Genomic DNA, 14938 nt, shown 5'->3' on the forward strand with positions numbered 1-14938 from the left:
GTCTTCAGCTGGCCAGGCCATACGTACTGGAATTCCTCCCTAAACCTTTCCAACTCGTTACTTCTTTAAAACTCTCCTTAAAACCTCTTTGATTAAACTTTTATTCACCCATTCTGTAAGCTCTTCCTTCCTCTCCCCTATGTTGATTTTGCTCCAGTTATGTTCCTTTAAATACCTTGGGGCGGCACGGTAGCACAATGGTTAACACTGCTACCTCACAGTGCAAGGGACCCAGGTTCGATTCCCAGCTTGGGTCACTGTGTGGAATTTGCACGTTCTCCCCATGTCTGCATGGGTTTCCTCCGGGAGCTCCGGTTTTCTCCCACAGTCCGAAAGACATGCCGGTTAAGTGCATTGGCCATGCTGAATTCTCCTTCAATGTACCCAAACAGGTGCCTGAGTGTGGCAACTAGGGGACTTTTCACAGGAACTTCATTGCAGAGTTACTTACACTAGTAAAATAAATCTTAAAAAATTTTACGACATTAAATGCAAAAATGGAGTGAATCTTTTTTTGGTGTCACTTGCTATACAGCTATATAGAGTGAATGTTAGGTCAGCTGTCTCTAGCCTTTTGATAGATGAGGGGAACTGACAGGCCACCTGACCTCTCTCCTGTTTGTGAACTGTTTTGCCTTGTGAATTTGATTCATCGATTAAGAATCTAAACATTTAAGTTGTTGAGCCAGCACAAAAGTAATTCTCAGATGATTTCCCCTCAGTAGTATTTATTCAAACCATTCCTCTTTTCGCTTTCACACACTTACCAGAGACAGCAGGTGCTAGTTCTTTGGCTGTACAGTTTGGCAGATTGACAATAGCAGAAGCTGCTTCGTAGACCACCATCTCGTGCTTGTTTCTCATGCAGTTCTCAATGAAGTCAAACAGTGGATTATCACGGCTGAGAAAACAACAAAGCAACCTATTACCACCCTGTCGATGCTGCAAACCTGCCCTCTGCACCTCAGGCACCTTAAAAAAGCAGGTCTGGATCTGAGGACTGAAAAGGGCCACACTTCTGCAGAGCACAAGCAAACCCAAAAGTTGACTATTACTGAAAATTGGATAAGCTTTTGAAGGAAAATGTAGCAACGTCACGTGCAATCACAGAAACCCCCATGGTGCAGACAGAGGCTATTCGGCCTATCAAGTCTGCACCAACAACAATCCCACACAGGCCCCATCCCCGCTTAGTCACCCTGCTAACCCCTCTAACCTATCACATCCCAGGACACTAATTTAACATGTCTAATCAACCGAACCTGCACATCTTTGGTGTGTGAAAGAAAACCAGAGCACCTGGAGAAAACCCACACAAACACAGAGGTAACATGCAAACTCCACACAGACAGTGACCCAAGTATGGAGTCAAACCCAGGTCCCCGCAGCTGTGAGGCAGCAGTGCTAACCACTATGCCGCTGTATGTACAATGTATACTTTTGGAATAGGGTACCATATCACGGCCAGTCATGCTTCCTCACCAAAGGCATTTTGCCGTGTTCATAATTCACCACAATAATATCTAGTGCCGGGATTCTTAGTTAAGGAAGGCTGCAGGAATTGGGATCTTTTGTATGGAAAAGTAAACTCCAAGTAGGATTCAGGAAACACTCACGTGCACTTTGATACTCAAGTATGGAATGCTGCACTCCAGTTTTTGCCAGCTACACTAAGTTGGTGGCTACTCAACGTAATGCTGCTTTGCATCTTGTGCAGGCATACTCCTTTGGCTTTTTCTTATCAACTCACTAATGGTACCACATCAAAGTCCAACAGGTTTATTCTGTAGCGTGATCTTTTGGAGCACTGCTCCATCATCAGGTGAGCCTGATGGCAGAGTGGCAGATGGTCCTATAATCATCTCTAACCATCCAGAATGTCAACCAACCATGTTGCAGATGGGTGTCACTAAAAAGAACCTCTGAACTGCCACTCCCCCACTCAATAAAAACAAGCACATACAAACGCAGTAATGTTTTCCACCCATTTCTTCCCCAACTTTATGGAAATTCAGGCTAACTCTGGGGCTTTATTCATTATTATACACTGAGGCTGCCTATTGGACTCATTCTGCAATCTTAGTCACGGTCAGCAAATTCAGCCTCACCCAGCATGCTCAAAGCACCCCTCCACAATAGATAGCGTCAGATGTGTAAAAGATGCACAACCTCAGGCTAACAGAATGATCCTTTAAAACAGAAATGCGGAGGAGTTTCTTCGGCCAGACAGAGTTGAATCTGTGAAACTCTGTCGCAGAAGGATGTGGAGGCCAGGTCATTGAGTGTCTTTAAGACAGAGATAGATGGGTTCTTGATTGATATGGGGATCAGGGTTATGGGGAAAAGGCAGGAGAATGGGGATGAGAAAATAAATCAGCTATGATTGAATGGTGGAACAGAGTCAATGGGCCAAGTGCTCCTATGTCTTATGCAAAATGGACGAGTGAACGCTTTGCAATGAAATCACATACGTTTCGTTGCGATAGTTACACTTTGAACTGACATCTTTAAAAACTTGGTTCAATGACAAAGTCAAACTGCAGGTTTACATGTTAAAAAATGCATGTTACACACAAGGTTTCACAGTGCGCCCCTGCTTCCCCACCACCCCCCCCCCACCAAACCCCTACAAGAATGTTTGCATGTGATTAGTTCTGTTTCACAAAGATAAAGCTCTGAATAATGGGGGAAGACAGATTGCGGAGGACACTTGCTGTGCATCCTGAGGGATCCTGGATACCATGCTGAATGAAGAATTCAGAGCTGCAAAATTTGGATGCCAGCCTAATATTTCCTTTTGGAGCTGAAGCCACAGTGAACGCGTTTGTAAGGAATGAAGCATTCAATATCATTTGCGTTTCTACATGCCAGTCAGGAGCTACGACTTATACCTTAGAACAGAGTTTGCTCATGATCTCATTTTGAAAGTAACCTTTGCTTCATTTTCAGCCACTATTATTGCATCTTTCAAAATGGCAACCATTAACGTTGCCAATTTCTTATACTTCCCTTTAGCTAAATTTGAAACCACCCCCCCCCCCTTAAAGGCACCGACTGCTTGGTGATAATATAGTTCCATAGTTGCCCAGCCCCCTTTTGTGCGGTACGCGAACCCAGGATTATCTATGCGTGAACCACGAGTCAGTATCAGCAGGCTTTTCAAATGTCGAGCTGCTTCACAGTCGAGCCTGATCTTGAGCTCACCAGAAGGGATTACGCAGAAGCAGTCAAGCTGTGGGATGACTGTCTGGCTTTCCCCATGAGATACTGAACACAGTTGTAATGCACTAACTCAACACACACCTTAGAACCAGAGGCCTCCTGGGTCTGTATGTGCTAGATAAAAGCAGTAGCATCTGTGAGGGGCACATCAACGTTAAAATCAGAACCAGGTTCTTCACACAAAGGGTGGTAGAGAAGTGTAAAACTCTCCCAGCAAAACAAGTAGATTCCATCCGAGATCGATGGATTTTTTCTTCTATACAAGGGAGTGAAGGCTACCGAGCTAAGACAGGCGGATGGTGTTTAGGTACAGATCAGCAATGATCTCACTGAATGGTTAAACAAACGAGAGGCTGGAGAAACTTATTTGTTTTCACTGGAACGATGGAGGCTCAGGGCCAACCTGATAGAAGTCTGCAGGATTATGAGGGGCATGGACAGATTGGATAGTCAGAAGCTTTTTCCCAGGGTGGAAGTGTCAATTACTAGGAGGGATAGGTTTAAGGTGAGAGGGGCAAGGTTTAAAGGAGATGTACGAGGCAAGGTATTTTTTTTACAGAGGGTGGCAGGTGCCTGGAACTCGCTGCCAGGGGAAGTAATGGAAGGAGATATCATGGTGACTTTTAAGGGGCATCTGGACAAATACATGAATAGGATGGGAATAGAGAAATATGGCCCCCGGAAGGGTAGGGGGTTTTAGTTCAGTCGGGCAGCATGGTCGGTGCAGGCTTGGAGGGCCGAAGGTCCTGTTCCTGTGCTGCGATTTTCTTTGTAAGCTCAAAAAGTTGAGGGGAAATAGGATAGATGTACTTGAGGGGCTGAGAGAGAAGTACATGAGGGAGAGAGCACTAGAAGGTGAGATGAGGAGCAGGGGAGAAGGCTCATGTGGAGCAAACATTTTCCATTACCCAAGCTGAGTGGTTTGTATCTGTGCTGTAAATGTTTTGCAATCTATGCATGGAGATTGCTAAAACTGGTTTCATACATATTCCTTACAGGAACAAATTTCCCTTCAGTTTCTCTTTATGATAGCATGTTCCATATTCTAACCACTCAGGGTAAAGGAGGCAGGTCCCAGTGGAACGTACAACACCACCCACAGTTCCCTACATTTGATTTGGCCATTTCATTCATAGACCCCACTAGGAGGTTGATATGAGAACAACAATTCATCAAACAATTTGAGCCTAGGACCACCACGAGGTGAAATGCACCAACTCAATTCTTGCCAGGTACGTGAGCCCTTGTCACAAATCTCAATGGGAAAACAGAAAAGGTTGGGTTCATTGGACCTCAGAAGTTCTCACCTGTGGTCATCTTCCTCCAACAGTTTACTGGCGATGCGAATCATCATACAATAGGCAAATGGCGACTTCAGACCCTGGCGTGAGAACTTGGTCACCATCTTGTTAACCGCAAGCCTGTCATTTTTCCGGATGTGGTACAGTAGCCCCAGAGCATGATACTGAAATAGTGAAGAGCAGTCACTATTAAATACAACACTCAATTTACACACAAAAATCTCTTTTAACAGAATTGGTTGAGGGGTATTTTGTCCAGAACATTGGCAAAATCCCTGCACTTCTTTCAACAATGTAATGGGATCATTTAATTCCTTTTGAACAGGTAGGTAATGCAGTTTAACATCTTATCAAGAGGTGTACTCCTGACAATGCAGCACTCTTATCAAAATCTTTCATCACTTTCAACCTCTCTACTAAATCACCCCTTAACTTTCTCTGCTCTAAGTGGAACAATACCAATTTCTCTGGCCTCTCATCCCCAGTATCATCCTGGTAAATCTCTTCTTCACCTCCTCCAAGAATGTGAAATCCTTCTTAAAGTTTGAAACTCAGAATTGGACACAATACTCCAGTCTAATTGGTGATTTATAAATGTTTAGCATAGCTTCCATGTTTCTAATATGTGTGTCCAAACACCACAGAACCATTAAAAAAAAGTTACAACACAGAAAGAGGTCACTCAGCCCACTGTGTCTGTACCGGCTAAAGGTACAAGCCAGCCATCCTAATCCCACCTTCCTGCATCAGGCCTGTAAGCCTTGCAGGTTACAGAACTTCAGCTGCAAATCCTATTGATGAGTTGAGGGTTCTGCCTCAGCCACCAATCCAGGCAGTGAATTCCAGCCACCCACCACCTGACGGGTGACATTTTTTTTCTAATGTGTTATGATTCAGGTTAGAAACTCCAAAGTGTTTTATGAAGCCTGACTGAATCATAAATTTTACATCTTGAATTTGGCTAGGATATGCATGATATGTTCCACTTCGGGTATGATTCAAACAACCCAACAGGGAGCTTTTATCAAACAAAGTTTATTTAAGAATATAGTTAACATATAGGGAACAAAAATTAGCAACAACTTCTATCAATTACAAGCAAAAAATAAAACTACGATAATGTATAACCTTTAACTAATATATGTCAGATGTTCCAATCAAATCCAATATCGAATAAACAAAACCCTTTGAACAGATTTATCACTGCACAGGCTAAAGCTCACATAATACTGAAATCCAGTTCCTTGGATTGAATGCTGATTTCAAATGATCTTGAAAGCTCAGAGCAGTCTACAATCAGATCAGCTCCCCAAAACATTCCAGAGCATTGCTTCTTTACTGCAGCATGACAATAAGCCCTTCTTTCAGCAAACCGGTAAAGTTTTCAAAAACAGAAAGAGAAAGAGACTTCTTTTCCAGCTTGCTTCTAAGACTGTCTCTAACACTGCGGCCAAAATGAAACTGAAAGCTGAAAAACTTGTCACCTGACTCGTTCAGTTTTTTTCCTCCTTCCAGCAATGACGTCACCCAAAGCTGTGACCATGATTTAAAAAACTCTTAAAGGTACACTAACATCACAAATATTCCCTCTAATCCTTCTACTAATCAACTTAAACCTGTGGTCCCTAGTAATTAATGTTTCCGTTGGGGAAACTGTCTGCTCCATTGAGGACCCTCACAATTTTGTTTACCTCAAATCAAGTCACGCCCTCCAAGTTATCTCTCAGCCTCCCCTGTTCAAAGGAGAGCTGTTCTGGCCTACCCAATTTTCCTAACAGCTGAAGTTTTCAAGTCCTGCAAATTCTTGAAAATCTCCCCTGCACCCTCTTCAGACAATTATGTCCTTCCTGTAATGTGATGGCCAGAAATGTGCACAAAGTTCCAGCTGTGGCCTAACCAGTGTTTTGTACATACCCAGGGTTACAACTCTGCTTTTTTTTAAAGTTTATTTATTAGTCACAAATAAGGCTTACATTAACACTGCAAGAAAATTACTGTGAAATTCCCCTAATTGCCACAGTCCGGCGCCTGTTCAGGTCACTGCGCCCAACCAGCATTTCAGAATGTGGGAGGAAACCCACGCAGACATGGGGAGAACGTGCAGACTCCACACAGGCAGTGACTCAAGGCGGGAATCGAACCCGGTTCCCTGGCGCTGTGAAGCAGCAGTGCTAGCCACTGTGCTACCATGCTGCTTTCGCATTCTGTGCCCCATCCAATAAAGGAAAGCATGCCATATGCCTTCTTTACCACCTTGTCTACTTGCCCTCCCACCTTCAGGGACCTGTGGGCATGAATAGCAAGGTCTCTCACTTTCTTTACCCTTCTCAATATCGTCTTGTTTATTGAGTATTCCCTTGCTTTGTCTACCCTCCCAAAATACATAACCTCACACTTCACCAAGTTGAATTTTACATTCAACTAACTCAGCACAAAGTATGGATTCACCTGGACCTTTGAGTGGGTGTCTGGCCCACTGGATGGTGTACATATCCATTAAGTTATCGGTGAATAGGCTGCACTGCTTTTGATTGTGCCGCTAATTCGTTTACCTGCACCATTATGTTGTCACTCGAGGCTGCCTCCTGAGCTTCGTTCACCCAACGCTTCACAACATCAAAGCCAGTCTTGAGCAAATGCTGCGAGACACAAAGGAAATGGTCAATTAATGATATCTACTCGCCTCTCCCAACCTATCCATCCCAGCAAAATGTAAATCCCACAGCAGCATGCCATCACATATCTAAAATTGACAAAAGTAAATGTTATTCCTTCTTAAAAATGGTGCTGTACCGAATAAGATCAATGCAATTATTACAAAGGAGGCGTAATAAGAAATAGAATCGGGCTGAGTAATAATCCTCCCAGCTTCAGGACAAGCCAACATTACTCATGTACTATGGTATTATGGTATATTTTGCAGCAGACAACACTCACCAAGGAGGAAAGCAATGCGGAGCTGGAGACACTGGGCACTTTGTCCACGATTGCCTGCTTCATGTAACGCTCAATGGCTTGCAGCATGGTGCTCTGTCAGGGAACATACAAGAGAGCGAGTGAAAGCGATCTGAAGTACCAACTTTGGAAAAGGTCACTATTTCAATCATCGGCGAGGACAGACAAGTTATTAACAGTTCAGAACAGCGACAAGGCAATGATACCAAACGGGTCGATACATAATCTGCGCTTCCTTGCAAGAACACATTGTGGACCCACTGTCAGAGGACATGGTCTTTAAAATTCAGAAGCCTCGAGCAAAACTGAAAAATATTTTTTCAAATAACAGAACCGCAGATTAAACTGAAGGAAGTCTGGTTCAACTGATACAACAACAACAACTTACATCGAACGGTGTTGTAGGTGTATCTACACCAGATGGACTACAGCGGTTCAAGGTGGTGACTGACCATAATCGTTTCAAGAAAAATTAGGGATTAGCAGCAAATGCTGGCCTTGCATTCACATCCTGTGAATCTTTTTTTTAAATCCGAAGGTACTTTACAACAATCAAAGATAACTAAACAGTAAGCCACGTAGGGAGATATTTGAACAGGTAACCGAGAGCATAATTAAAGAATAGGTTTTAAGGAAAGCTTTGAAGGAAGAGACAGGGGTTGAGAGCAGAGAGGTTTAAGGGGGGGGGGGGGAATTCAAGAGCTTTACACTTTGACAGCTAAAGGCATGATTAACAAAGAGTGAGTGAGGAAAATAGCCTTGGAGAAGCATAGAAATAAAAAGGGACTGTTTCCACACGTTGGCAAGGCACAGGGCGCCAGGAGGCCTTCTGGGCCGGCCAGCTGCTGCACGCCTCACCCTAATGTCAGTGGATGAGACCAAGGCCAACTGGCCAGCGACTGCAACCCAAACCCTTAGCCCCAACCCGAAGCCTAGTGACCGTGGAAGCCACCTGCACATCCCAGCAGAAGCCACCAGCACATCATAGCAAGTGGCTGCAACTCCCACTATAGCTGTTAAGAAATGGGGTCAAGGATAATGGCCACAATGGGTCCATTTGATGCACACAGACATCAGGAAAATTGCAAAAATCTTTGGGATTTTCCTAAACCCACTCTTCCCTTCGATCTGTACAGAAACAGTGAATCTTGGTAACAACAGTGGGCATGGGGCATGGGGTGGGGGGGCGGTGGGTGTGGAGGAGAAAGAAGGGGGCAAACGAATTTTACTGTGAGGCACAGTTGCAATAAGAGGTTCACTACAACAGCCCAACCGTTGCAACAATGCTCACGTCCATCATGGGACTGGCTGCATCAATTCTTCTGCAATGGTTCCCCTCATCATAAGCAAATTTCACTAAAAATATTTAGTTTGGGTTACTCGTAATTTTCCTTTCTTTTCCCCTAAATGGGCCCATTGTTAAAACTCTATTAAAAAACAATCCAGACTTGAAGAAATGTTTCCAAGCCTGCTTAAAGTAGAGAATCTACATATAATGACAGAGTCGTAATGGACCTTCTGTGATGTATAATTCTATGATTCAATATCCTGATGGGCGTAGTAATCAACTATTTGGGTTTATTATGACAAAAGCTTTACCCTGAACAGCTGGCCTGGTGGTTAAGAGGTTAAAAAGCACAATCTGATGCTGTGCTGAGCCACAGAAACCATAGTGATCCTAGGCCTGTGTCCAGTTCACCAATTGCATCTTGGGGCAGGCAAGAGGCATCACAAACCATCTAAGGTGAAATTCGAGCCAGGACCCTTGTAACTCCTAATGCAGAACGTCCCACTGGGTGAAGCCTTCAGGAAGGCATCAAGAGAGGCAGAGAGCTTCAGGGAGGGAATTTCAAGGCACCTGAAGGTACGCTTGCCAATAGTGGAGCAATGAAAAGTAAGGATGCACAAGAAGCCAAAATTGGATAACATCATCAAATTAATTCATAGATCCATGTGAATCCAGGAATAAATTGCCTTATGTTCACATAGTCTCACAGATAGTATTAATAGTACTTTTAACAATTATGGTGAATGATGTCAGTACTGCGGAGTAATCATAGAATCTGACAGTGCAGAAGGAGGCCATTCGGCCCACTGAGCCTGCATCGACTACAATCCCACCCAGACCCTATCTCCATAACTCCATACATTTACCCTAGCCAGTCCCCCTGATACTAAAGGGCAAATTAAGCATGGCCAATCCGCGTAACCTGCACATCTTTGAACTGTTTTCCCTTTTTGAAATTAAACTCATTCTTCCCTAACCAGGTATGGTGCAGGTTCGATATAGGGTGAAGCTCTCTTTCACTTTGCTCCTATAAATTGCCTCAAACTCCTCCATGCCAATTAGTACTGGAAATGGGGCTGACGCTGTCCAACTTGGGGACCTGACTGTGAGCAGGGACACAGTGTGTTAACAACAGGACGCCTGTGTCTGGAATTTTTAAAAGAGGTCTTCCCCCTTATAAATTATACCCACACACTTCAATGATTTGCTGGTTCCCCCTTTTGAGTCTGGTACTTACATCAGTAATTTTACACAGTGCCCTCACAGCAGGTCCGCGATAATTGTCTTCTTTCCCCGTCATATCTTTTGTCAAGCTGAAGGGCGGAAAGAAAAATTCAAACTAAAAATTGGGAGCAAGAACTCAACTAAAGAATTAATTTACATCATTAGCTTCATCTATAACGAGCACGTTTCAGGATAATATGTGGCCAATTAAACTGCCACTCCACATTTAACACCATTCTGAGATTTTTTTTTGCACCATCATGAAATCAAGGGGGGTGGGGAGAAAGGATATTTTTATTGGTTTAACAGTTTCCACAGTCTCAGGACATCCCACACGCTACTGAGTCAATTCTGCAGTCATCACTGTAATGTCGCATCACCACACCCAATTTGAGTAAAGAAAATTCCCAGAAGCAGCAATGTTGCTTCAGGGATAAATATTGGCCAGGACAGGAGGGAAAACTCCTCTTTTTCTAAAATTTATTTGTTTGTCACAAGTAAGGCTTACATTAACACTGTAATGAAATTCCCCTAGTTACTACAGTCCGACGCCTGTTCAGGTCAATACATCCAACCCGCACATCTTTGGACTGTGGAGGAAACCAGAGCACCCGGAGTAAACCCACGCAGGCAAGGGGAGAATGTGCAAACTCCCCACACAGTGGGGAGATCAAAGCCAGGAATCGAACCCCGGTCCCTGGCGCCGTGAAGCAGCAGTGCTAACCATTGTGTTACCGTGCCGCCCCTTCACTTAGGAAATAGTGCCACAAGATCTTTTTACACCCACCTGGGAGAACAAAGTCTCTATTAACTCTTCATTAAAAAGACAGTATCTCTTTCTGTATAGCCCAATAGCACTGCACCAGCGTGTTAGCTGAGCTTATGTGCCTTGAGCCCCCAAGCTTCTGATGCAGAGGCGAAAGCGCTGCCCCACTGTAGCTCAGTGCACTGCCTCCTACTCTGGTTCACTCCTTCCCAGGGACCTCTAAATCATGCAGCTTCCTCATTTTCAGTTTTCCCCTCTGACAATCAGATTCTAACTGATCAGATGGCCAACACACTTCCACGGTGGTTAGCACTGCTGTCTCACAGCACCCAAGACCTGGGTTCGATTCCCGGCTTGGGTCACTGTCTTTGCGGACTCTGCACTTTCTCCCCGTGTCTGCATGGGTTTCCTCCAGATGCTCCAATTTCCTCCCATAGTCCAGTCAGGTGCATTGGCCATGCAACTTCATTGCAGTGTTAACGTAAACCTACTTGTGACATTAATAAATAAACTAAATAAAAAACAAAGCCTTATCATAGGCAGTCTCCACTAAAGAGTGTGCAAGAACTGCCTTTATACGTTCTGAAGTAGTCTGGTCAGGAGAAATGTAATGTTAAAAAAAGATGTAAAAGAGGACTGTTAGTGCGGAAACAGTATGCCCTGTGATGGAGAATGAATGTCATTAACAGCCTTTGCCTGTGAAGATTGTCTTGTCTGCAGCTGGTATTATAGCACTTCTGCTTTGATTTATTTCTCATAAGCCACAATATAACAGAAATTACAAGGCATTACCCGACACGTAAAGCTTTTATTGCAGATGCTAGCCTTGATCTTCCTCCCATGCTTGTACTTTACTGAGTGCAATTCTACTTGTTAAAAGCTGCTGCTCAAATAGATTTTACAGGCTGCGATATAAAGTGGTCATAAGGAGGTACTTTATGTAGCACAGGAGCAGGAGCTTTTTACTCAGGCACCTCATCCAAGTATCTAAGCGACACATTGCTGGACTGGGAGTCGATGTCGGTCTGCGAGGAGAGGGGGTGATGAGGGAAATGGTACAATTACAGCAAAGCTGAAGAGAGAGCAATCCCATGCCCACATCACTCATCTGCGAGAGCCAAACAAGGAGTAATATTGAGAGTGTCTACAGACTGGATGCTCCCGCTCTTTTGAGTACAAAAGGTAACGTAGGTGCAGTTTACTTTGGGGAAGAATTGGGTAAACAGGAAAGCTGGGAGGATGGGTAAATGTAAGTGTTTTACCGCCTGCTAATAAATCCTGTGCAACACAAACCTGCTGGTAACGATGATGACATCCTCAGCAATGGTAGCCATCTCCTTGATTGTCAGGTAGCACATTCTTCGTAGGGTGGGCTGATTGAGATAATGAGAGACAATGGGTAATTGATACTGAGTCAACAATTCTCAGGTTTGACCAAGGCTGTAATGAGGCCAGGAGCCAAGTGACCCTGGCAGAACCCAAACTGAACTAATCAGTCAGCAGATTACTGCTAGTAGGTAACACTCGACAGCCCTGCTAACACATCTACCACTTTGCTAATGATCTAGAATAGAGTGATAGGGCAGTAATTGGCTGGGTTGGATTTGCCCTATTTTGTGGACAAGACACACCTGGGCAAACTTCCATATTGCCTTGTTGGCGTTAGTGTTGTTGACACTTCATAGCAATCAAGCTATACCAATAATGGCTGGGTTGGATTTGCCCTATTTTGTGGACAGGACACACCTGGGCAAACTTCCATATTGCCTTGTTGGTGTCAGTGTTGTTGACACTTCATAGCAATCAAGCTATACCAATAATCTACTAAAGTAGGGGTCTCCAAACTACGGCCCACGGGCCGCATCCGGATCGGAGTTTGGAGACCACTGTACTAAGGAGACAGACATGAGTAAAGGAAAACTCTCAGTGGACAGTTTTTAAAACAACAGACTTAAAGGCCTTCCTTCAGTACCATAACAATTCAGTTATTCTGTAAAGTCATCTTTTCCTTCAAAGTTTGTTCCACCTACCAATTATTGAAGGTGAAGGAGAAAGGGAAGGAATTTACTAGTCGGTATCTGGCCCTAGAGTTGCTTTTTCTTTCTCTCCATCCTGCCAAAGACATCGCCATTGCAGCATGGGTGTATACACACAAGGACTGCAGTGATTCAGAGTAACAGCTCACCTCCACTTTCTCAAGGGTAATTAGGGGTGGGCCAGGAACATTAGCCTTGCCAGTGACGCTCACATCCCAAGAATGGGCTTAAAAAAAAGTTACTGAATGCACAAAAATGAAATAATCATAACCGTGACACAGAATTAAAAGGCTTAATTATAATTCTTTGGAATTTTTTTTTTGAAAGGATCTTCTTGATGAGATTCTCTAACCCAAAACAAATAGCTTGGCTGATCCGATTTAGCACATGAGAAAGAAGCAAGTTTTCTGCGGTACCGCGATGATCATCTTACACAGTCACATTAAACATGAGGACTACACTGCCCAAACAATTCATTATATTGATTTTTTGGATTTAATTAATGGACTTAAAGCTCTATTTGAATAGATCTCTGAAGAGTAAGCATGCATTTCTGGAACGTTTATATCATTTTCACTTGAATTGGGAAACAGAGCATGGGGATGCTAGATGTTGCCTTCCAGCACTGAGAGTCAGGGAAGGGCATTTTGAACTGGGTAACACAAGGGTCAAGTACTGGTATCTGCAAATTGCTCACTGGTGGTGGGATCATCTTGAGGTGATGAGTTAACATAAGAACATAAGAACATAAGAAATGGGAGCAGGAGTAGGCCATCTGGCCCTTCGAGCCTGCCCCGCCATTCAATAAGATCATGGCTGATCTGTCGTGGCAGCATTGCACACAAAATGGGTTACATTTAGTTTTAGCAAGTGATTATTGCTTACCGGTAAGCACTGGTACTGATGCACTAGCTACAAAAACAGGTACAACGTTTTAAAGCCACTTACGTCATTTGATTGGAAGAGTTTGGTCATGGCAAAGAACGCCTCGGTAGCCTCTATGGAGCCCAGATGTTCCCCCTATATAATAAACATAAAAACCCTTCTTAGCTTTTCCCATTAACAGAACAGGCAACAATAAGACCATTCAGAAAGCATACAAAACTTAAGCATTCTTGGGTCATGGTTGAACTTTCAAAGGTCTTCACCAACTGCTCCACTCCATCTGAATTTTCCTGATACAATCAACATTAGACACACTGTGAAAAACCCTTTCTCACTCTGTTCACCTCAGACCTTTCAGAGACTCATCTGACTGACCCTTAACTTAAACCCCATTAAAGTTTATTTATTTTTTTAAAATTTATTTATTAGTCACAAGTAAGGCTTACTTAACACTACAATGAAGTTATTGTGAAAATCCCCTAGTCGCCACAGTCCGGCACCTGTTGGAGTCAATGCACCTAACCACATATCTTTCAGACTATGGGTGGAAACCAGAGCACACATAAGAAACCCACACAGACCAAGGGAGAATGCGTAAACTCCACAAGACAGTTAGTCACCCAAGGCCAGAAACAAACTTGGGTTCCTGGCGCTGAGAGATGACAATGCTAACCTCTGTGCCACCCCTGTGGATACAAATGTGTTTCCCAGAACATAGTTACACTCTGGATTTGAAGAGATCTTCACAAAAAGACACTACAAGATTACGAGGGGCAAGAACAGAGTGGATAGTCAGAAGCTTTTTCCCAGGGTGGAAGAGTCAATTACTAGGGGGCATAGATTTAAGGTGCGAGGGGCAAGGTTTAAAGAAGATGTACATGGCAAGGTGGTGGGTGCCTGGAACTTGCAGCCGGGAGAGGTAGTGGAAACAGGTACAATTGTGAGATTTAAGCTGCGTCTGGACAAATATATGAATAGGATGGGAACAGAGGAATATGGTCCCAGAAGCGTAGGGGGTTTTAGTTCAGTCAGGCAGCATGGTCAGTGCAGGCTTGGAGGGCTGAAGGACCTATTCCTGTGCTGTAATTTTCTTTGTTCTACAAGTCTTTTAGAAAGCACAAGGTTCATCATTACTCTTGAGGGCTGACAGCATAAAGACCACCCACAGTGCATCACCATGATAGTACTATGGAGACTGAAGTGGAAACAAGATATTCTGGATAAATAGGAAAGGTAGCATACAGCTGCAAACCCGACCCTT

General features: G+C 43.8%; 1 protein-coding gene across 1 annotated transcript in view; it reads right to left on the reverse strand.

The window, feature by feature from the left end:
* Nucleotides 1-14938, reverse strand: part of LOC145363374 (coatomer subunit gamma-1) — a 60961-nt gene that overhangs the window by 28015 nt on the left and 18008 nt on the right. The window contains exons 4-10 of the mRNA XM_080218654.1: nt 13741-13812; nt 12050-12129; nt 10004-10079; nt 7461-7553; nt 7076-7162; nt 4530-4687; nt 768-901 (exon numbers count right to left, since the gene is read on the reverse strand). Coding sequence (XP_080074780.1) covers nt 768-901; nt 4530-4687; nt 7076-7162; nt 7461-7553; nt 10004-10079; nt 12050-12129; nt 13741-13812 — 700 coding nt within the window. The remainder of the gene's footprint in view (nt 1-767; nt 902-4529; nt 4688-7075; nt 7163-7460; nt 7554-10003; nt 10080-12049; nt 12130-13740; nt 13813-14938) is intronic.

Source organism: Carcharhinus amblyrhynchos, chromosome 3, assembly GCF_965287045.1.
Source record: "Carcharhinus amblyrhynchos chromosome 3, sCarAmb.v2.hapA, whole genome shotgun sequence".
NCBI lineage: Eukaryota > Metazoa > Chordata > Chondrichthyes > Carcharhiniformes > Carcharhinidae > Carcharhinus > Carcharhinus amblyrhynchos.